The 27,160-nt window shown below is 41.5% G+C and overlaps 1 protein-coding gene across 3 annotated transcripts in view; it reads right to left on the reverse strand.

The window, feature by feature from the left end:
* Window positions 1-27,160, reverse strand: part of CREBBP (CREB binding protein) — a 195,676-nt gene that overhangs the window by 149,406 nt on the left and 19,110 nt on the right. For all 3 annotated transcript variants that reach the window (XM_050968023.1, XM_050968022.1, XM_050968021.1), the window contains exon 2: window positions 8,101-8,813. In XM_050968023.1, coding sequence (XP_050823980.1) covers window positions 8,101-8,813 — 713 coding nt within the window. The remainder of the gene's footprint in view (window positions 1-8,100; window positions 8,814-27,160) is intronic.

The raw sequence follows: 27,160 nt of genomic DNA on the forward strand, positions 1-27,160 counted from the left end.
AAATGCAGCGATATACACGCTGGTCTGTAATCAGTTCCCCTTTACTTCTTTCAACAAAGAGCAGAACCATGTACTGGTAGTGCACATTCCCTACTACGTATCGAAGATACTTTCTGTGGCCAGGATTGAAGGCAGCATACCAATCCCTCATCACTATGGATGGAATAATAGATGCAAGGGTAACCACTGAACTTGATTTTCTTGATATGTTCAACTTTCTTATATCTAGGAGGAGCCAAAGACAGCTTCCCTTTTGGGGAATCAGGAAATAACGAGAATAAAACCCTTTCCCTCTGTGTTGGTAAGTAATTTCTGCTATTGCTCTCTGATCAAAGAGAGACTAAAAGTCTCTTAACATTAATATAGCCTTGTGAAATGGGTCCCAGAAAAGGGATGGGAAGCGGGGTTTGGGAAGAGGACGGAAGTGAACTAGATAACATTTCCCTCCTGCACAGTGCTGAGATCCCAACTGTCAAAAAGCATTGCTGTCCTTTCACTGTAAAAGAAAGATAGATGATTTCCAAACTGGGGGATGAAGGGAGATGTCGAATTTTTTTAGATGATTCATAGTCTGTATGCTGTCCACAACTGTGATGACAAGATGACCCTAATGAAGCCCAGATCTAGGAGAATGACCTGCTGGGGACAGAGCTGACAGGTGATGTATAGGAGGTTTATCTCTCCATCTAGAGACATCCTGAAGTCTTGAATAGTAGCAATGTCTATGCTGTGCTTGTCGTGTTCATCACTAGGGTATAAACTCCCAGAGCATGAAAAGTTATATGGGACTCTTAACATGCGCATGGCATCACTGGTCTTCTGAAAAAACAACTTAGTGCCCTCAAATAGCAAATCCATAGTTCCTTTTGGATGCTGGTGGCCTGCAATGAAGAAGAACACTTCTTTGAGATGCCTGTCACCACTGAAGATAAAGCCACGTTAGATGCACTGATAGCCTTCGAGAGATGTCCAGGCAGTGAAGTGACCTTCAGAGGCAATGATCAAGAACCGCTCTTTATAATCCTCTGACAACTGGTTTGTGAATACAGAAAATTCGTGACCAATTAATAAAGGAATACTTAAACAATAAAGCCTGATAGTATGACACCCTCATTTGAAGGCTCTCAGTAGTATAGGCCTTTCACTATATAAATCCAGTCTCTTAAATTCCCTGTATTTCAGCATAGACTTGGGGAACAACTTCCTTGACTGTTCATTTGCCGAACAACTAAAAAGTTTGGGGTAGAATGAGCCTACAAAGAGTCTAGGAGATAACCTAAAAAACTTTTGTGGATCACATATATATAGCCCTCCAACATCCAAAGTAGGAAACTTCTCAATGACTTTACTAGAGCAAGGTTTTGGAACACATACCAGAAGATGAATGGTCTGACTGAAGTGGAACGCAGATATAACCTTAGGCCAGACCCCAACTTTATGCCTAAGAGAAACATTGTCTTTGTGAAATATGTTTGGCAGCCCCACTGGATCCGTATTTGACAGTGCCACCTCAGACTACTGGTGAGTGTGTTGCTTACGACAAGACTGACTGTACCAGAGGACTATTTTTGTGCTTTTCTGAGAGACAAGGAGCATGGCCCATCAGCCTCAGAAGGCTTTGAGCACTCTGAGGAAGCTGTAGGAGAGGAGGAAGATCTACATTCCTCATTCAAAGGAGGCTTTAAAGCAGTGGGAACCAAATAGGGCACTCCTCGTAGAGGAGCTCTCTGCTTTCTCGTGGTGAGGGTCAGGCCCTGAGGAGGGACATGTCATTTTTTCAAGATGATGAACCTTAAGGCAGACATTCCTGTTTTTTCATTCTCATGGGGGGCATGGTACAGAGATGGCATTTGTCCCTCATAGATCCCTCACCAAAACAAATCAGGTAACTATTATGTCTACCAGTGATAAGGATAACACATGGCACATTGTTTAAATTCAAGGGATTACTGCATACCAAAAAAGTCCAAAACCAACTAATACTATAACTAAATACCAAATGAGAATTTCTCTTTCTAAACTGGTTAACCAAGGCTCACGAGTGACAGGAAGCTCCAACTCCCACCACAGGTGGTAAGAAGGAACTGAGAGGGAGGCAGCAGCCACGTCTCCTGCTCTGTGCATGAGGAGGGTAGGAGCATATGTGCAATCCAGCTGTACTGTTGGCAAAAGTCTCCAACTTGACTGTACTGGGTACACATATGCCTACGGTGGAACGTATAGATTCATAATCACTCAAAGGAGAACCATCAGTTCTGAATTAGTATACTTAGGATGCAGAAACAGCTTACTGTGTTTTATTGTCTTAATAAACGAACAATTGAAGATTAAAATGTGGATAATAAAGAGGAAGGCTAATGAAAATGTCACACATATCAAGTGACAAATGAGTTCCACAGGGCTAGTTGTGCAATGCTTGAAATTCCTTTTTTCAATTTTGCTGTAGTTCTCCTAGTTCTTTTCTTTCAAGGGTACGAGTATTAGTGCCTGATTTACCTTCACTGTAACCCAGTATTATACACTTTGATCCTGTCCTCTTTTATTCACGTCCTCTATGGTTAACAGACCCAATCTTTCCACTTTCCACATGGAAATGTTTCTGTGCCTTTAACTATTCTCACCATGCACCTCTGAATTCACTCTCTGCCATAACTTCTTATTTGAGACAGGATGATCAGAACTGAACACAGTATTTATTCTATGTGAGGGCACACCACTAATTTAGATAATGGTATTATATTTTCAGTATTATTTTCCATTTCCTTATGCAACCTAACATTTGCTTTGTTTTTCTAAAACTAAACCACAATTAGGTCCAGGTCTTTCTCATAGAATCAAAGAGTGTAAGGCCAGAAGGGACCACCACATCATGTAGTCTGACCTCCCATGTAGCACAGGCCACCAATACCACCGAGCACCTACACCCTAAATCCAACAACCAAAATTAGACCAAAGTCGAACAGCCCATAAGAAGCTTCAATATTATGTGCCACAGTAGGTACCAAGGCCCCCAAGGAACCAAGGTGCACCAATGCCAGAGGTCCCCACAACGGCAGAGAAATGATTAAGATATACCCAGATAACCCTGGCAAGTGACCCACAACTACATGCAAACCCCTCCTCAAGGTCACTACTAATCTAAAATTCCTTCCTGGCCTCACATATTGCAATCAGTCAGATCCTGAGCATATAAGAATCAGCCAGGCAAGCATCAGAGAGAATGCTCAGTGACATCTCAGAGCCCTGGCCTTCCCCTCCATCCGTGGCCTTCCCTATGCTCTCAGAGGAAGGGGTTAAAAAACACTAGAATACTATTTTTTCCCCCAGGGGGAAAGAGGAAAGTGCTAATCTTTCTGACCCCTGCAGAAATCTGGCTGAAACCCTGAAGCATGAGCTTTTAGGAACATAAGACATAAGCCAGAAGTGAGTCCAGCGCTGTTGAGCCCTGCCCCCAACCATCACAAGCAACCTGTCATACAACCACACTAAATTTGTCCAGCTCTTCTTAAAACTAAAAAAGCTGTTTGCCACCACAATTCCTATTGGCAGGCTATTCCAGAACCTGACCCCTCTGATGGCCTCCTTCTATTTCCAGCCTGAATTTGTTCATGGCTAATTTATAGTAATTTGTTCTTGTACCAACAGTATCCTTCAGCTTAAACAGCTCTTCACCCTCCCTAGTATTTACCCCCTAATGTATTTATCCAGAGAAGTCAATCTCTCAGCCTTCTTTTTGCTGCACTAAGCAAACCACACTTTTCCACATACTCAGTTTAGAACTCAATGCATTGCGAGATCAGGGCCACAGATTGTAAGGTCTCTGCAGTAGAGAACTTGTCTTCCTGACTGTTTGAAATGTATGTCACTGATAAATTCTTTTGAAAAAAAGAAAAATAAAATGGCATCACAGAATAAAAAAGCAGAAGTCACATGACCTCCATTCAGCTTGATAAAAAGAACAGGAGTACTTGTGGCAACTTAGAAACTAACAATTTGAGCATAAGCTTTTGTGAGCTAAAACCCACTTCACTGGATGCATGCAGTGGAAAATACAGTAGGAAGATATATATACACAGAGGACATGAAAAAATGGGTGTTGCCCTACTAGCTATGACTAGAGTAATCAATTAAGATGGGCTATTATCAGGAGAAAAAAAATGTTTCTAGTGATAATCAGGATGGCCCATTTCAAACAGTGGACAAGAAGGTGGAATAACAGTAGGGGAATAAATTAGCATGGGGAAATAGGCTTGAATAAAGACTGGGAGTGGATGGGTCATTACACAGAGTAAAACCTAATTTAATGGTGACCAGTTTGCAAATTAATTCCAATTCAGCAGTTTCTTGTTGGAGTCTGTTTCTGAAGATTTTTTTGTTGGAGTATTGCGACTTTGAGGTCTGTAATTGAGTGACCAGTGAGGCTGAAGTGTTCTCCTATGGGTTTTTGAATGTTATAATTCTTGACATCTGATTTGTGTCCATTTATTCTTCAGCCCCCAGCTCTGCCGTGACATTATTGGGGATACAGTTCCTGACGGCTTGTAGTCCATCTTTGAGCGGAATATGGTGTAGAGGGCTTCTACATCTATAGTTCTAGGATGGTGTTTTCTGGAAGATCACCAATGGACTGTAGTTTCCTCAGGAAGTCAGCAGTGTCTAGAAGATAGCTAGGAGTGTTGGTAACGTAGGGCCTAAGGAGAAAGTCTACATAGCCAGACAATCCTGCTGTCAGGGTGCCAATGCTTGAGATGGAGTGTCCAGGATTTCCAGGTTTATGGATCTTGGGTAACAGACAGAATACCCCTGATCGGGGTCTAGGGGTGTGTCTGTGCAGATTTGTTCTTGTGCTTTTTCAGGGAGTTTCTTGAACAGATAGTGTAGTTTCTTTTGGTAACTCTCAGTGGGATCAGAGGGTAAAGGTCTGTAGAATGTGGTGTTGGAGAGCTGCCTAGTAGCCTCTCGTTCATATTCCGACCTGTTCATGATGATGACGGCACCTCCTTTGTCAGCCTCTTTGATTATGATGTCAGAGTTGTTCCTGAGGCTGTGGATGGCGTTGTGTTCTGCATGGCTGAGGTTACACGGCAAGTGATGCTGCTTTCCCACAATTTCAGCCCGTGCACGTCAGCGGAAGCACTCTATGTAGAAGTCCAATCTGTTGTTTCGACCTTCGGGAGGAGTCCACCCAGAATCCTTCTTTTTGTAGTGTTGGTAGGAAGGTTTCTGTGGGTTAGTATGCTGGAAATATTCTTTGAGTCAGAGACATCGAAAGTAAGATTCTAGATCACCACAGAACTGTATCATGTTCGTGGGGGTGGAGGGACAGAAGGAGAGGCCCCGAGATAAGATAGATTCTTCTGCTGGGTTCAGAGTATAACTGGATGGATTAACAATATTGTTGGGTGGGTTAAGGGAACCACTGTCGTGGCCCCATGTGGCATGTAGTAGTTCAGATAGTTTAGTGTCCTTTTTCCTTGGTAGAGAAGCAAAGTGTGTGTTGTAAATGGCTTGTCTAATTTTTGTAAAGTCCAGCCACAAGGAAGTTTGTGTGGAAGGTTGTTTTTTTATGAGAGTATCCAGTTTTGTGAGCTCATTCTTGATCTCTCCATTTGATGTATAGGATGTTGATCAGGTGGTTCTGTGGTTTCTCTGAGAGTGAGAGCCATAATCCGTCAGCATAGTCTGTATGGTATGTAGATTGTAATGGATTTTTTACCTTCAGTCCTTTTGGTATGATGTCCATCTGTTTTCATTTGGAAAGGAAGAGGATGTCTGTCTGTATCTTTACAAGTTTTTTCATTAAGTTCATGGATTTCCACTTCATACAGCTAAGTGCAGTGCCTTGCATGGTGACAGGTTTCAGAGTGGTAGCTGTGTTAGTCTGTATCAGCAAAAAGAATGAGGAGTACTTGTGGCCCCTTAGAGACTAACAAATTTATTTGAGCTTAAACATCAGATGCATGCAGTGGAAAATACAGTAGGAAGATAAGTAATCCTTAGCTAAAACTAGTAAAATTAACCCCAGGCAGAGGGCCCACGTAAGGACCTCTGCCCCATTTCACCTTAAGTGCATACAAGTGAGTTATAACCTACATAACGCACACATGTGTAGAAGCTAAAGAAACCTGCTCCAATGGATTACTTTTTAAAAAATGGAAATAAGCCAAATAATTAGATATTTTCATTCCGTTTCCACACATTTCAGAGAAAAACAAATCTAGTTACTGAAAATAATCACCTACTCCTTTCTCTAGTTACCTCCCAATAACCATTCTTTTCCTGTAATTATAGCAGTTAATCTTTATACAAAGCACATTTAAATGTTTAGGTCCATAGACTGATCAGTGTGCTCAGCTTTACATCATGCTGCCAATCTGTTTAGACCTTTAAGCTTCCCTTCTTTAAAATAAAGAAAATCATCCCCCAACAGGGAAGAGAAGAATTTGTGCCCCAACTTCTGTCAGCAACGAACCAACAAAATTTAACACACTGCAGCCAAGAGTGATACTAAAATAATCCCCAACCCTCAGACAGGGTCCAGGGAAATTCCCTACTGGAAAGCTCTGCACTCCTAGCTGCTGAAGGAGTGAAGTGGCTGGTAGACTAGACTTCACACAGAAAACATGCTCTTCCCATGTCATGTTTAGCCTAGTGGCCAATATGAAATGAACAGTCTTCAGAACAGAACCCAAGGGGATATGTAGCTACATTACCAAACTACTCAATGCATTCTTGTTTGCCGTTTCAGCAGAAGTGTAAAGAACTGAGTGGGAATGGAAATTGAACCTGTCTTTTTCAGTGTTCAGTGGCTGAATAGGATGTCAGTCTCCAAAACTAGCACGACTTTTACACTTTTCCAATATCTCAAAGTCGTAACTACAGCAACAAAATACAAAAGTGGGGTCCCTGAGATTCCTGTATGAAAGAAGACTGACAATAGCAGTTTTGCTTAACTTGTGAAACATGACTTTTCCCCACCCATCAATAGGAGATTTGTTATAGACCAGATCAATAAACACAATAAATACAAAAACTCTGATTCTGCTCTTCAGCTGTAGGGGGAGAGAGGAAAAAGGAAGCTATAAATGGGTGACTTGCCAGTCACACACTTGTACCATCTCTGATGGTCTCATAGCCCTCTGACAGACAGGATATCTGCATCACAAAAACGGTCACTATAATTCTGCTAACTGGTACCTGTCTTTAAGCAAAGAAGCCAAAGTCTTCAGTGGAATCACACTGACATGGCAGTATGGAGAAGTTTGATTATTCTGTAATTTTTCTGTAAACAGGTACATATCTGCAAGTCTGTCAGTCCAGCGTCTTTATCAGTACTAAACCTGCTTAGATTTAAATATACACTTCTTCTGTTTGCTAGAGTGAAGCATACAGAAATGGCCAGCAAGTTACCTTTTCTCTTTTTTGGACCACTAAATTCTTCTCTTCCAATAACTTACTAGCAAGATTTTGTCCTAGTTTAGAGATTCTAAACAGACATTTTCATTTATGATGGTACAATGAAAAGCACTGTTTTTATTGTCTCAATTTCAGAACATCCTAATGCCTGAAACTGATAAGTGCAGAATTCACGATGCATTTTTTTTCCTCTTATTTTTCTTACTACACACAATGGAATGCAATGAGCTATAAGAGAATCAGAGTCGAATCAGAATCTTTTTTAAACAGTGAAACATTAATTGCTGAAAAGACTTGATACATTTTAAAATTAACCTAAGACTATAAATTCTATGTAACTTCAAAACCCAATTTTCTTTAAATTAACACATCCTACTGTAAGCATGAAACCTTTAAAATTTTCACATGATAAATAGATTACTTAAGCACAAAGTTTCCTCTTCCGCTCAGAGCTGTGATCTGTTTAGGATCTTTAGCACAGTCAGTTAAATTACACTAATCACTACAAAAAGTCTTGTATCTTAGTTTTACATGAACCAGGAATATCTAATTTACACCTAATAAAAACTGAAAAAACGAAAATACTTTCAAGGCACCTGAATTTCTATCAGTTACTAAAATCAGTTTCTCAGATACCTGGAGGAAAAACATGCATCTAGACAGATAGAAGTTATAGGTACATACTTTTGCCATTGCTCCTGTCTGTGCTGTGTTCAGGCCTGTGTGACCAGCCATCTGTGGTGATGCTTGGGTTAAAGTCTCTGCCAGCACACTGCCTGCATTCCCTTGCATGGAAGGGGCAGAATATTGCATTCCCGCTCCCCTTCCTCTTCCAGCTGCCCCAAGAGATCCATTCATTACCTGCCCTTGTCCTTGCTGGGGCTGATTCATTAAATTGTGGCCAGAGTTACTGTTGAGAAGACCCTGGTGAGTCTGACTGAAATTAGCATTCATACATATCCCAGGTCCAGTCTGTGATGTTGCAGGGCTGCTTGTCACCATCCCCACTTGCTTTTGTGCTTGAGAGTTCAGTGCTTGTGATGTAGGTGTGGTAGGTCCAGAAGTGCTGGCTGCCTGCTTTGCAAGGCTTGAGGCAGAAGAGTCTCCCTGGTTTAAAGGGCTCTTACCCATAGCACCCAGATTACTAATGTTAGCACTGTTGGATTGCCCTTGGACTTGGCTACCAACTCCCTGCTGGACAGGGCTATTTGAGTTCACATTTCCAATTCCAGGATTTAGGGTAGAGCTACCGTTTCCCCTTAGAAGTTCAGAAAGTTGTTTGTGTTTGGAAGCTGCATCTGGAACAAGATTCCCACTGCTGTTTAGAAGGCTTAACTCTCCATTGGGGATCAGCTCATCAGGAAGATCATTTTCCAAGTCAAACAGAGATCCAAAATCTACAAGTTAAACAGAAATTTACATAAGACACCAAATACGCTGAACAGACAAAAGTGACTGTAGTCTATTTGTTCAAATAGCTGTATTTTAACCATAACAAGAGACATTATAGGTTAACACAAATCCAAGAATGTATGCCTTATTTTACGACAATATTATACATTAATATCCACCAATATCTCCACAGAGAAAGAATGACTGCAGATGCACCAGTAATTATAGATTGTTTTCATATGGGAAGTGCATCTGCACTGAAAAGTATGCAAAGTGACAAACTCTGTAAGGCAGATTAAGTGGAAGTACTCCCCACTAAACGTACATATTTGTCCTAAATTTTTGTTGCTGTTGTTTTGCAAAACATCAGTTATGACTTCACTACAGCATCAAACAAAAGAAAATACGTTTAACAATGTTAGCTTCCTCAAACATTTGCAAATTCAGCATGGAACAGGAGATAACTGGCAAACTAAACTGCTCTTCATGTAAGTCTTCCCTTTATTCAAGTCTGCCTAGTAACGCATTTGATACGGTTCCGCATGGGGAATTATTAGCTAAACTGGAAAAGATGGGGCTCAATATGAAAACTGAAAAGGTGGATAAGGAACTGGTTAAAGGAGAGACTACAATGGGTCATACTGAAAGGTGAACTGTCAGGAGGTTACTGGAAGGAGGTTACTAGTGGAGTTCCTCAGGGATCGGTTTTGAGACCAATCTTTTTATTATTGACCTTGGCACAAAAAGTGGAAATATGCTAATAAAGTTTGTGGATGACACGAAGCTGGGAGCATTGCCAATACAGATAGGGACTGGGATATCCTACAGGAAGATCTGGATGACCTTGTAAACTGGAGTAATAGTAATAGGATGAAATTTACTAGTGAAAAGTGCAAGGTCATGCATTTAGGGATTAATAACAAGAATTTTTGTTATAAACTGGGAATGCATCAGTTGGAAGTAACAAAGGAGGAGAAGGACCTCGAAGTATTGGTTGATCACAGGATGACTATGAACCACCAATGTGATATGGCTGTGAAAAAAGCTAATGCAGTCTTGGGATGCATCAAGCCAAGTACTTCCAGCAGAGATAAGGAGGTGTTAGTACTGTTACACAAGGCACTGGTGAGACCTCATCTGGAATATTGTGTACAGTTCTGGTCTCCCATGTTTAAGAAGATGAATTCAAACTAGAACAGGTATAGAAAAGAGTTACTAGGATGATCTGAGGAATGGAAAACCTGTCTTATGAAAGGAGACTTGAAGAGCTTGGCTTCTTTAGCCTAATCAAAAGAAGGTTGTGGAGAGATATGATTGCTCTCTATAAATATATCAGAGGGATAAATACCAGGGAGAGAGAGAGGAATTATTTAAGCTCAGTACCAAAGTGGACACAAGAACAAAGGGATATAAACTGAAGTTTAGACTTGAAATTAGATGAAGGTTTCTAACCATCAGAGGAGTGAAGTTCTGGAATAGCCTTCCAAAGGGAGCAATGGAGGCAAAAGACACATCTGGCTTCAAGCCTAAGTTTATGGAAGGGATGGTATGATGGGATAGCCTAATTTTGGCAATTAATTGATCTTTGACTATTAGCGGTAAATATGCCCAATGGCTTGTGATGGGATGTTAAATGGGGTGGGATCTGAGTTACTACAGAGAATTCTTTCCTGGGTGTCTGGCTAATGAGTCTTGAACACATGCTCAGGGTTTAGCTGATCGCCATATTTGGGGTCGGGAAGGAATTTTCCTCCAGGGCAGATTGGCAGAGGCCCTGGGGTTTTTTTTGCCTTCCTCTGCAATGTGGGGCACAGGTCACTTGCTGGAGGATTCTCTGCACCTTTAAGTCTTTAAACCACAAATTGAGGACTTCAATAGCTCAGACATAGGCCAGGGGTTTGTTACAGGAGTGGGTGGGTGAGATTCTGTGGCCTGTGTTGTGCAGGTCAAACTAGAAGGTCATAATGGTCCCTTCTGACCTTAACGTCTAAGCCAGTCACTTCCTAATACATACATCTGACACCCCCCCCACCCCAAAACAAAAATTAAAAAAATATATCTCTCACACACACACACACACCCCATCACTTCTACAGTTAGGCCAGTAAAGTATATTACAATATAAATGCTGTTCCATCTGACACATTCTAAGCACAGCACTGTCCTACAATAGGGCTCGCAGCTTAAGAACTCAAATTCATGAAGATTATGTGGAGATTTCACATGGAGACATCCAACGCTGAGGAAGCTATCCAGCTACAGAGGATTGCTGTCACACCACCAGGGGAGGATGATATGGTTCTGTCACAGGGAGAACACCAGCAGTTGGTTACTTCTGGCACCAGGCAGTGCTCCACCTATACTTCCAACCCACCCACCTACCATGGTGATGGAAAACAGATATGCTGCCCTGGCAACAAGCGATGAGAAACTACTCACAAAGGTGGAGGAGAAGCAGCCATGTACCCCCAAGGCTGGGAGGATCGCAGCCACCACTCCCAGAAGGAAACGTAGGATAGTGGTGGTTGGTGACTCTCTTCTGAGGGGGACAGAGGCACCTATTTGTCATCCTGACATGGCATCCCAGGAGGTAAACTGCCTGCCAGGGTCCTGTATCTGAGATGCTACAGAGGGATTGTCGAGGATCATCCAGCCCTCTGCCTACTACCCGATGCTACTCATCCATGTGAGCACTAATGATACTGTGAGGTATGACCCTCAGCAGATCAGACGTGACTACAGGGCTCTGAGAGTAAGGGTAAAGGAGCTGAAAGCGCAGGTGATGTTCTCTTCGATCCTTCCAGTCCAGGGTAGGGGCCCAGGCAGAACCTGCTATATCATGGAGGTGAATGCCTGGCTGTGAGGATAGTGTTGCCAGGAGGACTTCAGCTACCTTGACCACAGGATGCTGTCCCAGGAAGAAAAAGACTGCTAAGCAAAGATGGGGTCCACCTATCAAGGAAGGGGAAGAGCATATTTGGATACAGACTGGCTAACCTAGTGAGGACTTTAAACTAGGTATGGACGGGGCAGGTGACCAAAGTCAACAGGTAAGTCAAAAACATGGAGGCCTGGGAGAAGATTTGGAATTTGGGAGGAGCATGGACTGTTATAACAGGGATAAAGGAGAAAAATGACAGAATGGGGAGGGGGAGAGGGTGCGAATCAAATCAGTATCTTAAATATGCGTATACTAATGCAAGAAGTATGGTGAATAATCAGGAAGAACACAAAATGCTAGTAAATTAACACAGCTATGACACAGCTGGCATCACAGACTGACCTGGCAGAATATGCATGGCTGGAATGCTGGTATAGAAGGGTACAGCAAAAAAAAGGGAGGAGGTATTGCCTTATTAAAAATGTATACACTTGGACTGAGGTTGAAATGGAAATAGGAGACAGACTTGTTGAAAGTATCTGGATAAAGATAAAAGAGGTAAAAAAACATGGGTGATATCATGGTAGGTGTCTACTGCAGACAACTTAACCAGGAAGAAGAGGGGATTGAGGCTTTTTTTAAACGAGAGTGGATAAAAATGAGTATTTTTTTTAAATCAAAATATTGGATTTCTTTGATAAAATGCTTTTTGAGGAAAAAACCTATCTAAAGATAGTTTTAATTAAGATATATTATAGCTCAAAGATATCTCATTATGGAATAGGGATTATAAACTATAGTATGAGACAATATATTCATGTAATGTTTAAGAAAAGTTTTGTAAATGAGTTATAGTAGTTCATGGATTCAGGACCCAATCTTATGGGGTTCCAGGGACTTCTGGATAGATTATTTAGGTTAAACTTTCTATCTACTAAATAGGACTCAGTGCTCAATCTAGAAGATACCATCAGAGATGCTTAGTTTTGCAGTTCTCAAACTGTGGATTTGTGTCTCCAGAGATAACATGCTTGTTAAGAGCAAAAAAAGTGTTTTTAAATAGAGAGAGAGATGAGAAACAACAGACCTCAACCCTACTGTCCCCCTGCAAATTTGTGTACACAGAGTCAATCCCTTACCTCTCTCAAAAGTGCAAAGTTTCAAAAAGTTCAATGAATAGAAGATTGTTGTAGATGGAATAGATTTGGACGAGGAGAAGAAATCTGGAAATAAATGTGAGAAGGGAGGGACAGGAGCAGCATATTCCAGAAGTCTTGAGGTCTTTCCGAGCATAGCCTTCATTGATTTGAAATCTACCATACCATTCACTCATTAGAAGGGAAAACTTCTAACGGCAGCAACTATGATAAAATATAAATAGCTGAAATAGGCAGATCTTCCTTTTACAATTTCACCTTTATAGTAGTACTGAGTGTCAGTGAACTCAATGAGTAATACTAAATGAGCAGTATGGTAATAATAATAATTAAATAACTGCATTGACTTATTTTGTTTAGGAGAATCCATCCTCAACATACAGGATTCGGAAACTATCCATCTTCAAGATCACCATCATTTTCTATAGTTTCAGACCTATCTGCCAATGACAGTGTTTCAAATCACTTCATGTATGTCACATAACCACAGTATATCACCTGTAGCAAAAAGGAAAAAAAAATAATCTCCATCATCCACAAACAACCATAGATAAGTTTGTGATAAGAACCAGCAGATTCCAAAAAGAGGTAATTGATGAAAAAATTGCTCAGTTGTTTATGCAACAAACTCTCCTTTCCATATGACTGAAAAGCCACAATGACTGAACCATGTTAGTGAAGTAAGACCAGGATACAGTCCACCCAACAGAGCAGATGTCGCAGGCAAATTGCTTGATAAAGCATATGAAAGAGAAATTGAGCAGTGTGCAACAGGTCTAGAGGGTAAAATTGTTAACCTGAGTCTTGATGGGTGGAGCAATGTCCACAATGATCCTGTTGTATGTGCTTGTGTGACAACTGAAGAAGGGAATGTCTTCCTTACAGAAACAATTGATACATCAGGAAATGCACACACAGCAGAATACTTACAAGAAGTGGCAGTAAAAGCTATAACAAACTGTGAAAAAAATTCCAATGTCTAATATGCAGCTTGGTCACAGACAATGCTGCAAATGTATCCAAGATGAGAAGAAACTATTTCCGAGAGAATCCCAAGCTAACAACATATGGTTGTAATGCTCATTTGATGCACTTCCTAGCCAAAGACTTCAGCATTCCAGAAATAAAGGCTAATGTTGTTGAAATTGCAAAATACTTCTGTTAAAACCACTCTGCAGCAGCTGCTCTGAAAAAAGTGGGAGGAATCAAGCTAACTCTCCCACAAGACATGCAATGGAACTCAGTAGTGGACTGTTTTGAGCACTATATCAAGAACTAATCTAATCTGATGACAATTTGTGAACAAAATCATGAAAAAATAGATAGCACTGTCACGGCCAAAGTTCTCAGCATTGGGCTTAAGAGAAATGTTGAAAACATGCTGAGTACCCTGAAACTTATTTCCATAGCCTTCAACAAAATGCAGGGAAATAGCTGTTTTATTGCTGATGCTGTTGAAATTTGGAAGGAATTGAGTGAGATCTAAAAAAGAGAAATATGCAAAGACAGAGTTAAATTACAAGCATTAAAAAAAGGAATGGAATAAGCATTATCTCCAGCTCAGTTTCTTGCAAATATTCTCAATACTCGGTACCAGGGTCAAACCTTAACTGCTGAAGAAGAGGAGTTGGCTATGACATGGACATCCAGCAATCACCCCTCCATAATGCCAACGATAATAAACTTCAGAGCTAAGGGTGAAACTTCCAAGAAATATATGTTTGCTGATGATTTAAAGAAAGTCACACCAGTGAACTGGTGGAAGTCACTTAAGCACTTGGATTCAGAGACCGTTGAAGTGATAATCTCACTTTTAACAGCAGTAGCTTCTTCTGCCGGTGTAGAAAGAATATTCTCTCTCTTTGGATTAATTCATTCCAAACTGAGAAATCATGTGGGACCTGAAAATGCAGAAAGCTTGTTTTTCGTTTCCAGATTACAAACAGGAAAATGAAGGTGAAGGCAACTGATTTAGCTGCAGAAGCCAGTATTTTAAGTTTCTCATGTTGACCTGGCTGACATAGTCAATTTAATTTTTGTTTTTTGTTTTTTTAAATAATTCATTTAACTATTTTAGTTAAAAACAAATTTTGAAAAAACAAACCTATTTTAAATAACTTGAATGTTTAACTAAATTCAAAAATTCATATGCTTGTTTTGCTAAAATATTATTCTGGATTTTTTTTCTTCAACAGCAAACATATAATATTGCTGTTTTAGTTAAATAAAACAATTTCAATGTCTGTTGGGTGATGTTCTCCTCCTAATACACGCATGGCAAGAAAAGTCTCCAAATATTAATGATTAACCTGTTGAATTGGAGAAAGTTCACCTCCCAATGACTTCATGAATATCTGCTTCAATTACCTTTGGTAAATGATATAACCAAACAATCATTCATTTTCGCATATAGCTGTAAAAGTAATCTGAAAAGTTTTCAAAATAAATCACTCTGAAAATGTATAATGGTGTACCTTCTAAAAATGAAACCTACATCTATCTCTGAGTTGTGAAGAAAATATATTAAGGTTATAACAACCAACAAGAATGCACTTTTATGTAGAAATCCATGATTAAACCAAGTCTTCCTGACTACTGATTGAAATAAAATCCACCCTGTTTTAAATAAGACACAAAATCATCCAAAACATAGCACTTGGTGATAATGGGGGACTTCAACTACTCAGACATCTGTTGAGAAAAACAACACAGCAGGGTGCAGATCATCCAACAAGTTCTTGGAATGTACTAGACACAATTTTTTATTTCAGAAGGTGGAGAAAGCTACTAGGAGAGAGGCTGTTCTAGATTTGATTTAAAAAAGTAGGGAAGAACTGGTTGAGAATTTGAAAGTGGAAGGCAGCTTGGGTGAAAGTGATCACGAAATGATGAGTTCATGATTCTAAGGAATGGTAGGAGGGAGAACAGCAAAATAAAGAATGGATTTTAAGAAGGCAGACTTTAGCAAACTCAGGGAGTTTGTAGGCAAGATCCCATGGAAAGCAAGTCTAAGGAGAAAAACAATTGAAGACAGCTGGCAGTTTTTCAAAGAGACATTATTAAGGGCACAAGAGAAAACTATCCCATTGGGTAGGAAAGATAGGAAGTATGGCAAGAGACCACCTTGGCTTAACCAGGAGATCTTCAATGATCTATAAATCAAGAGTCCTACAAAAAGTGGAAACTAGGTCAAATTACAAAGGATGAATATAAGGAAATAACACAAGTATGTAGGGACAAGATTAGAAAGGCTAAGGCACAAAATGAGATCAAACTAGCTAGAGAAATAAGGGTAACAAGAAAACAGTCTACAAATACATTAAAAGCAAGAAGACGACCATTGACAGAGTAGGCCTGTTACGCAATTGGGAGGCAGAGGGGGGAAGGGGAGAACAATAATAAACAGAAAATGTGGAAATGGCAGAGGTGCTAAATGACTTCTTTGTTTCAGTTTTCACCAAGAAGGTTGGTGGTGACTGGGCAGCTAACATAGTGAATACCAGTGAAAATGAGGTTGGATCAGAAGAGGCTAAAATAGGGAAAGAACAAGGTGAAAATTACTTAGACAAAGTAGATGTCTTCAAGTCACCAGGGCCTGATGAAATACATCGTAGAATATTCAAGGAGCTGACTGAGGAGATATCTGAGCCATTAGCAATTATCTTTGGGTATGTGTACACTACGGGATTATTCCGATTTTACATAAACCGGTTTTATAAAACAGATTGTATAAAGTCAAGTGCACGCGGCCACACTAAGCCTATTAATCGGGCGGTGTGCGTCCATGGTCCGAAGCTAGCGTCGATTTGTAGAGCGTTGCACTGTGGTTAGCTATCCCGTAGCTATCCCATAGTTCCCGCAGTCTCCCCCACCCATTGGAATTCTGGGTTGAGATCCCAATGCAAAAACAATGTTGCGGGTGATTCTGGGTAAATATCGTCACTCAAGCCTTCCTCCGTGAAAGCAAACGGCAGACAATCATTTCACGCCCTTTTTCCCTGGATTGCCCTGGCAGACACCATAGGATAGCAACCATGAAGCCCGTTTTGCCTTTTGTCATTGTCACTGTATGTGTACTGGATACTGCTGACAGACGCAGTACTGCAGTGCTACACAGCAGCATTCATTTGCCTTTGCAAGGTAGCAGAGACGGTTACCATCCCTATTGCACCGTCTGCCATGCCATTGTAAATTGGCGATGAGATGACATTTATCAGTCATTTTGTACCGTCTGCTGCTGTCATGGGTGCTCCTGGCTGGCATCGCTGAGTTCGGCCGGGGGCGCATGGACAAAAATGGGAATGACTCCCCGGGTCATACCCTTCTTTATGTTTTGTCTAAAAACAGAGTCAGTCCTGCCTAGAATATGGGGCAAATGTACTAGAGAACCAGAGGGCACAGCCGCTCCATGTCAGAGCCCCAGAGATCCTGCAGAAATGAGCTGCATGCCATTCTAGAGGGTGCCCCTGCAGCAACCCCACCCGTTGCTTCCCTCCTCTCCCAACCCTCCTGGGCTACCGTGACAGTGTCCCCCGATTTGTGTGATGAAGTAATAAAGAATCCAGGAATAAGAAACACTGACTTTTTAGTGAGATAAAATCAGGGGAGGAAGCCTTCAGCTGCTATGATAGTCCAGGCAGTACAAAATCTTTTCTTTAAATATGAAAGGGGGGCGGGGGCTGATGGAGCTCAGCCTCCAGCTGCTATGATGAAGACGGTTACCAGTCGTTCTGTACCATCTGCCGGGAATGACTGGGAGTCACTCATTTTTACCCAGGTGCCCCCAGCTGATCTCACCGAGGCCAGCCAGGAGCACTCACGGGGCTGATGACGACGATGGATAGCAGTCATATTGTATGTTTGCCACCAGGAAGGGGATGCTGGTGTTCAGCACTGCAGCACCCCATCTACCAGCAGCATGCAGTAGATATAGGGTGACACTGAAAAAAGGCGAGAAACTTTTTTTCCCTCTTTTCTCTCCGTGGGGGGTGGAAACGGGCGTAAATTGACGACATATTCCCTGAAACACCTGGGAAATGTTTTTGACTCTTCAGGCATTGGGAGCTCAGCCAAGAATGCAAATGCTTTTCGGGGACTGTGGGATAGCTGGAGTCCTCAGTAACCCCTCTCTCCCTCCATGAGTGTCCATCTGATTCTTTGGCTTTCCATTACACTTGTCACACAGCACTGTGCTGAGTCCCTGCTGTGGCCTCTGTCTAGCATAGCCTGGAGATTTTTTCAAATGCTTTGGCATTTCGTCTTCTGTAACGGAGCTCTGATAGAACAGATTTGTCTCCCCATACAGCGATCAGATCCAGTATCTCCCATACAGTCCATGCTGGAGCTCTTTTTGGATTTGGGACTGCATCGCCACCCGTGCTGATCAGAGCTCCACGCTGGGCAAACAGGAAATGAAATTCAAAAGTTTGCGGAGCTTTTCCTGTCTACCTGGCCAGTGCATCCAAGTTCAGATTGCTTTCCAGAGCGGTCACAATGGTGCACTGCGGGATACCGCCCGGAGGCCAATACTGTCGATTTGCGGCCACACGAACCCTAACCAGACATGGCAATACCGATTTCAGCGCTACTCCTCTCGTCGTAGAAGAGTATAGAAATCGGTTTAAAGAGCTCTTTATATCGATATAAAGGGCCTGTTGTGTGGACAGGTGCAGGGTTAAGTCGGTTTAAAGCTGCTAAATTCGGTTTGAACACATATTGTAGACCAGGCCTTTGAAAAGTCATGGAAGACTGGAGATATTCCAGATGACTGGAAAAGACCAAATATAATGACCATCTACAAAAAGAAAATAAGGACAACCCAGGGAATTACAGAGCAGGTTAACTTCTGCACCCAGAAAGATAATGGAGCAAATAATTAAGCAATCAATTTTCAAACATGTGGAAGATAATAAGGTGATAAGTAACAGTCAGCATGGATTTGCTAAGAACAAACTGTGTCAAATCAACCTGATAGCTTTCTTTGATGGGTAACAAGCCTTGTGGATGGGGGTGAGGAGTGGTAGACGTGGTATATCTTGACTTTAGCAAAGCTTTTGATACTGTCTTGCACGACTCTCTCATAAACAAACAAAGGAAATGCAACCTAGATGGAGCTACTCTAAGATGGGTGCAAAACTGGTTGGAAAACTGTTCCCAGAGAGTAGTTATCAGTGGTTCACAGTCATGCTGGCAGGACATAACGAATGAGGTCCCGCAGGGATCAGTTCTGGGTCCAGTTCTGCTCAGTATCTTCATCAATGATTTAGATAATGGCATAGAAAGCACACACATAAAGTACGTGGACAACATCAAACTGGAAGGGGTTGCAAGTGCTTGGGAGGATAGGATTAAAATTCGAAATGATCTGGACAAACCGGAGAAATGGTCTGAAGTAAATAGGATGAAATTCAATAAAGACAAATGCAAAGTACTCCATTTAGGAAGGAGCAATCAGTTCCACACATACAAAATGGGAAATGACTGCCTAGGAAGGAGTACTGCAGAAACGGATCTGGGGGTCATAGTGGACCACAGGCTAAATATGAGTCAACAGTGTTACAGTGTTGCAAAAAAGCAAACATCACTCTGGGATGTATAAGTAGTAGTGTTGAAAGCAAGACACAAAAAGCAATTATTCTGCTCTACTCTGTGCTGATTAGGCCTCAACTGGAATATTATGTCCATTCTGGGCACCACATTTCAGGAAAGATGCAGACAAACTGGAGAATGTCCAAAGAAGAGCAACAAAAATGATTAAAGGTCTAGAAAACGTGACGTATGAGGGAAGACTGAAAAAACTGGGTTTGTTTGATCTGGAGAAGAGAAAACTGAGAGGGGATATCATAACAGTTTTCAAGTACATAAAAGGTTGTTACAAGGAAGAGGGAGAAAATTGTTTTTCATAACTGCTTAGGATAGAACAAAAGCAATGGGCTTAAATTGCAGCAAGGGAGGTTTAGGTTGGATGTTAGAAAAAACATTCTGCCAAGGTGGTTAAGCATTGGAGTAAACTGCGCAGGGAGGTTGTGGAATCTCCATCTTTAGAGATTTTTAGAGCAGATTAGACAAACAACTGTCAGGGATGGTCTAGATAATACTCACTCCTGCCAGGAGTACAAGAGATAAGACTAGATGAACTGTCAAGGTCCCTTCCAGTCCTATCATTCTATGTCCTAACTTAAAAGGACCTTTTAAAAATGCCCTCATCAACATTTTTCAATATCAAATAACTAGAGTATGTGAAGGATGAATCATGCCAAAAACATTATACAGAAGAACTACATTATTTTCCTCATACTAGTATTTTCAAAGTTAATGTGCTAATACCTTCAAAAATACCCACTATTTCGGGTTTTTATTTAAATGGCCATAAGAATATTCCTGCAGATAGTGACCATATTATATAAAATAATGATAAAAGGGGACAACCCCCCCAACGTCAAACTGTAAAACAATTCCCATCTTGCTTTAAGAGTGATTTCACAATTGGAAAAGGGCCTTCATTGTTCAGCCATTTCACTTTCATATTAAACCAGAGCTATTTTTTTAATTATTAAACCAACATACTCATGTACTGATTTGGGTATTCTGAATAAATGAATAGTTGACTTTGTATATGTCCAACATTACTAGGAGCTGTCACTTGAAGAGGAATTTCCCCATAATTTTAATTTATGTATCTTGATTATTTAAATAACTATATACAGTTCTAGATGCTTACAAGTTTAAAATAAATCACTCTGATGTCTATACACATTAGAATACTAGCTTCATAAAAAACTGGCCTATGCCAATAAGCTTACACACAAGAATTAATTATGCAATAATTAAGGTTGCTACACAAGTGACATAATTCCAAAAGGAAGTGGAAAAACACAAAGCCTAATAGTACTCAACCTCTATTCCCCCACCCACTTTACCACTACCACATACTACAATCTTAACCTTAACTCAGTTCCCCTTCCCCAGATTACCACCCTCCTTTCTGCACATACCCCTTTACCAAAATGGTCCCTTCCCAATACTATTAGTTATGAATGTTAACAGACAGGTTTTTATTAAATGAAACATTTTAGCACAGGGCATATGTATCCATCAGGTCAGCAGTTTGTCATTGAGGGAGGCACATAATTCATATTCTAGAACAGTGGGTTTCAAACTGTGCTGCACAGACCTTGGGGGTCCACAGACTATGTCTAAGATTTCCAAAGGGTTATGCACCTCCATTCAAAAATGTTTAGGGGTCCACAAATGAAAAAAGATTGAAAACCACGGTTTTAAGAACAAACCCTGTATTGTAGAACTTATTTGGATTACAAAAAAAAATGAGAGTCATTTTCACAGATGGAATTTAGAACCAGAAGGGACCATTAGATCATCTAGTCAAACCTCCCATACATCACAGGCCATTATATTTCACACAGTTACCCATATACTGCGCCCAATAATTTGTGTTTGACTGGCTAAAACATGTCTTCCAGAAATGTATCCAGTCTTGATTTGAAGATATGAAGAGACAGAGACTCTACCACTTATCTTAGTAACTTGTTCCAACGGTTAATCACGCATTGTTAAGAACATGGGCCTTACTTCTAGTTTAAATTTGCCTGGCTTCTGCTTCCAGCCATTACTCTGCTAGAGACAAGGACCTGTTAGTATCTAGTATTTTCTCCCTGCGAAGGTACTTATACATATGAGCCAGCTAGGGCAGGGATCTCAAACTCAGATCACCATAAGGGCCACGTGAGGACCAGTACATTGGCCCAAAGACCGCATCTCTGATACTCTCCCCACCCCTTCCATGAGGCCCTGCCCCTGCCATGCCTCTTCCCACCCCTTCCCCGCCCTCATTTCAACCCCTTCCCCAAAGTTCCCATCCCAACTCCGCCCCTTCACTGCCCCTATTCCAATCCCTTCCCCAATCCCCACCCCTCCCCGCCTCCTCCCCTGAGCACGCAGCTCCCCCGCTCCTCCCCTAGCTCTCCTGGAAAGTGCTAAGCACAGCTGTTTGGCAGCAGGGAAGTGCCTGGAGGTAAGCAGAAGAGCAGGGATGAGGCATGCTGGAGGGGAGCTTGGTGGGCCACAGCCTGCAGAGTTATCTACCCCAGTGTCTTGTCCTCCAACAGAGGCCAATACTTCTGTTAATTTCTTCTGAACAGGGCTATTACTGAATGATCCATATACCGCCATCCAATCCCAGTTTCCTGCAATCAGAGGTTTAGGGACACCCAGAGAATGAGGTTGCATCCCTGATCATCTTGGCTAACGGCCACTCATGTAACTATCCTCCATGAACTTATCTAATTTTTTTTTTTTAGCCCCAATATATTTTTGAGGTTCACAAAATCCCCTGAAAGTGAGTTTCCATAGGTTGACTGTGCATTGTGTGAAGGAGTATTTCACTTTTAATTTCATTGGGTAACCCATGAACCAGGGGTTGCCCAATGAAATTATATGAAGGGGTAAATAACACTTCCTTATTTGCTTTCTTCACATGATTAATGATTTTATAGACCTTTGTCATATCTATCCCCCTTAGTAGTCTCTTTTCGAAGATGAACAGTTGCAGTCTTTTTAATCTCTCTTCATATGGGTTCCATACCCATAATCATTTTTGTTGCCCTTCTCTATACTTTTTCCAGTTCTAATGAAGCCATCTGTCCGCAGCCACAGGAAGTCAACAACACATCAGTTTATACCGGGCCCATGTTTGAAGCTTACCATCAAAACCATAAGGGCTACAAGGTTTTTTTTCCTTTCTAACGAAAATGTAGATGCTGAAGAGGATAATGGCACTTGCCCAGCCAAACTTCCCAAATGTTAGCGAAGTATACATTATTTTAAAGCCCAGCTTATAAAATTGCTGATGCTACATACTTGAGGAATAAAAAGAGAAATAAAAAGGAGATGAAAACAGAAGGAGAATGGGAAAAGACAACATAAGATGCTGTTTTGGCTTTTACTTTCACTTGATTTGAAAAACAGGGCAGAGGGGAAAAAGGGAACAGTCACTGCCACCAACCATGGTTAAGGCTAAGATTTTGTCATGGATATTCTTAGAAGAAGTCGGGACAGGTCAGAGGCAACAAAGAAAAATTCATGGAAGCCTGTGACCTGTCCCTGACTTTTACTAAAAATATCCATGATAATCCGGGAAGGGACTGGGGCAGCTGCGAGTGGTTGGGAGTTCGGGGGCCCCTATTCCCTGTGGGGGCTCAGAGTTCCTGGGGCCTCCCTGTCGCTGCTGTAGAGGGGAGCTGCTAGTGTCCCCCTGCCCATATGTGGTAGCAGGGGGTTGTGGGGGCACCCCTGCCGCCACCGCCACCACAGTGGTCAGGGAGCTGCCGGGGCACCTCTGCTGCCGCTGCAGTGGTCGGGGAGCTGCCGTGGCAGCTGAGTACCTCATAGCTTACTACCGCGGCAGGTGGCAACAGGACCCTGCAGCTCCCAGCCTCACAGGCTGAAGTCACGGAGAGCTTTGAAAGTCATGGATTCCATGACTTCCAGTAACCTCCGTGACAAAATCACAGCCTTAACCATGGTCTTCAGCAAGTCAGTAAGGCCAAAATTTTCTTGGGTGCCAAAAAGCTAGACACAAATCTATACTTAAGCAACTAAATAAATGACTTAGTTTTCAATGCTGCTGAGCATCTGCAATTCCCATTTATTTAGATGCCTTTATATGGGCTTAGGTATAACCTGTAGGCACCCAAATTTGGAAGTTTTAGCTACTAACTTCTCTGTAACTAAGGCCTCCTCTACACTGAAAAATTACACAACTATGTTGGTCAGGAGAGTGAAAAAAATGTATCACTGACCAACACAGCTATGCTGACACATCCTCCAGTGTAGATACAGCGATGCTGACAAAAGATGGCTTCCATCAACTCAGCTAACTTCATTTGGGGAAGTGGTGTTCCTACAACGGACAGAAAAAAAGCTTTTGGTCAGTATAGGGCGTATTTACACTTCAGGTGTACAACAGCATAGCTATGCCAGTACAGTCTGTGTAGTGCAGACATAACCAGTTTCTCCATTCACAAAATGAGGATAATGATGCTCTGCAAAGCTCGGATACCAACAGATGGAAAGCATAATGTAAGTACCGTAAGCTTCATCTTCCTTGCTCACTGTGCATGCTCTTGGGAGACCTGAGAGTCAAGTACTCACACACCATAAGGACTGGAAGAATCTTTATAAACATGATATAAAAGATAAGAAAATGCAACAGAAGACATCCGCTGAACACCTAAAAAGATATTATCCATTCCTGATGCCCTGCAAAATGAGACAAATTATCCTAAACAATGGAATTAGTGTCTTATTGACAATCAAAAGCAAGCATGTAAGAAAAAATAAACATAAAGCTTAACACCGTAGATCTGTAAACATTCAGTATTCAACTCCCATTAAGATAATGATTCCATTTCCTGTTTTTATATTTCAGTCAGTAGTGCTGTGTTCACTAAAAAAACCCATCAACATACCAGATCTATTTTAAAATAGTTATAAAATGCAATAGAACACAAGTTTGCAGGTGCACTTTTGCTACAAATCCATAAAAGCAAGTGATTATCTCAGCAGCTATAAAAAAATTCTCCTTGACAAAATGGCTGAGTAAGTGACCCAATTCTCAGGTTAGATGAACACACTCACTCCCCGCCCCCCGCCCCAAAAAAACTCCTTAATCTCAAACAATTGTTTACATTCGAACTTTTGTTTCTATAATGTCTGTCATTTTCAAATCCAAGGACTGTCAGCAGTTATCAAGAGACTGAAGTAAAACTTCTTGGTTCTAAATCCAAAAAATGCAGGTCTTCACATCAGTCAGTTAGCCTGAGTGATCAGCATCCAGGTCTGAATACCTCCATTAGCCTGCCGGGTGTGAACAGTCACCTTGCAAAACCCTGTCCAAGTTACTGTGTCCTCACTGGTGCTGCACGCTTCCTTGTACATTGCTAGACTTTCTGGGGGGCATCCCACAGTTCTCTGGGCTGCAGTAAGCTCTATGGTTCTTTCTCAATGAATTGTGGGATATTCTGTCAGCCCTTCCAGGCACAGAGGGAAATGTTGGAAGGCACTGAAGCACTATCTACAATCAACTGATTTAGCCTCTGCGCTCACTTCAAAGCAGGGAGGTTATCAACTTGAGTGAAAGCAGAACTCACACTCTAAGGGTACGTCCAGACTACCCACCGTATCGGCGGGTTAAAATCAATTGCTCGGGGATCGATATATCGCGTCTAATCTAGACGCGATATATCGATCCCCGAGCGTGCTTATATCGATTCCGGAACTCCATCAACCCCAACGGAGTTCCGGAATTGACATGGAGAGCCGCGGACATCGATCCCGCGCCGCCTGGACGGGTGAGTAATTCGATCTTAGATATTCGACTTCAGCTACGTTATTCACGTCACTGAAGTTGCGTATCTAAGATCGATTTCCCCCCCCTAGTGTGGACCAGCCCTAACCCACAACCTCAGCTGTGCCAGCTAGCCCAGTTTTCAAACTTCCAAGCACCTCTTAACTCTGATGGGGGGCGGGGGAAGAGAATGAGAGAGTGGTAAGGGCCAACACCCAAGTAAGAGCCCAGGCTAACTCTGCAGTGAAGACATACCAGAAGAAAAATCAGTGTTGCCAACTCTTGCAATTTTAATCACAAATGTCACAATATTTGGTGTTTTTCTTAGGAGCCCCAGCCCTTACAGGAATGTGATTCAGTGAGAATTTCAGCTTTAATATACAAGAAGTTTCTGTCCCTTCATTGCGCAGAACAGTTTACAACTGTAACCCAAGTGCACCCTACAGACTCAAAATTCAATCTGTAAAATATCACGATTTTTAAGCCCATCTCATGATTTTGGTGGATACTGCTAGAATCTCATTTTTGAGGAACCACAGGTTTTTGTGATGAATCCAAAACCTTCTGATCACCAAAAGAAAAGGATCCTACATCTAGAGCACATAACCACAAAGACACATCAGTAATTGCTACCAACACTTAGTATTTTCAATAGCAGCCTATAATGAACCTGACATTCAGAGATAAACTACTTACTACCAAGTTTTTCTTTGCAACACTGACCTTGTATAAAGTAGTGTTTTTCTAGACTAAGGGATGGTCTACGCTGGGATCTTACATCAGCACAGCTATATCTCTCAGGGACGTGAAAAATCCACCCCCGAGACAGACAACTATATCGACCTAACCCCAGGTGAAGACAGTGCTTGGTCAACAAAAGAATTCCACCATCTCTTGGGGAGGTGGACTATCTATGCTGACAGGAGAACCCTTCCCCCGGGATAGGTAGTGTCTACAATGAAATGCGAGAGCAGCACAGCTGTCACATATTCAGAGAAGACATATCCTAAACTACAGAGAATTTATACAAACACTTTCTAAAGCTAATTATTTTCTCTTTTGTATTTTTTAATTTAACTTTATGAAAGTTAAATGTACAACTGCTTTTATATTTTTGAAAAAATTAATTGAAACAACCTTTTAAATTCAAATTGTAATCTAATCAGAAAAAGCAGTGAAGTAATAAATCAATACCCAGACAGAATACGATGGCCACATCTCTGTCTCTACATGTTAATGTTTAGTTAATTATTTGGGGCTGTTTTATGAGGTCAGTTTAAAATTAACATTCTTGCCATTTGTGTAACCAAATTTAGGTACTGGTATGTCACATTGTGTATGAGACTGAAAATAATCCAACTACCTTAAATTCAGAAAGAATTAACTTCAGTGTTTGGAGAATAGCTTGCTTCCCTTCACTCCCAATAATCAGTAAGGGTTGCCTTTTCTTTTTACAAAGACATCAGTTTCTTTTTTTAAGTTTACTCTATTCCATACTTACTGAAAACAAAAATGTTTCTTCCTTGTTACAGAACTAGAGACTGCTGATCCTCCAGTTCAGTCACTAGGAAGCAGCAGAGCTGTCATGAAGGCAGGGCTGCCCAGAGTGGGGGGCAAGTGGGGCAATTTGCCCCAGGCCCGGGGCCCTCACGAGAATATAGTATTCTATAGTATTGGAACTTTTTTTTATGGAAGGGGCCCCCAAAATTGCTTTGCCCCAGGCCCCCGAATCCTCTGGGTGGCCCTACAAGGTGGCGGCACAGGCTGGCTCCTGTCTCACTGACTCCTGTCTAAAATACGGCACTCTCAAAGCTAAAACCCATACTAAAATTATGGTAAATGCAAGCAAAGTGTCTCTTAAGACTAACGACCCTAGAAAGATAAATGTAAATAAAGAACAGTTAAGGTCCTTGGCTTCAGGGAAGGTTGGTGGAGCAACAGACTAGTTTG

This window comes from Gopherus flavomarginatus, chromosome 9 (assembly GCF_025201925.1).
Source record: "Gopherus flavomarginatus isolate rGopFla2 chromosome 9, rGopFla2.mat.asm, whole genome shotgun sequence".
In the NCBI taxonomy this organism is placed as follows: Eukaryota; Metazoa; Chordata; order Testudines; family Testudinidae; genus Gopherus; species Gopherus flavomarginatus.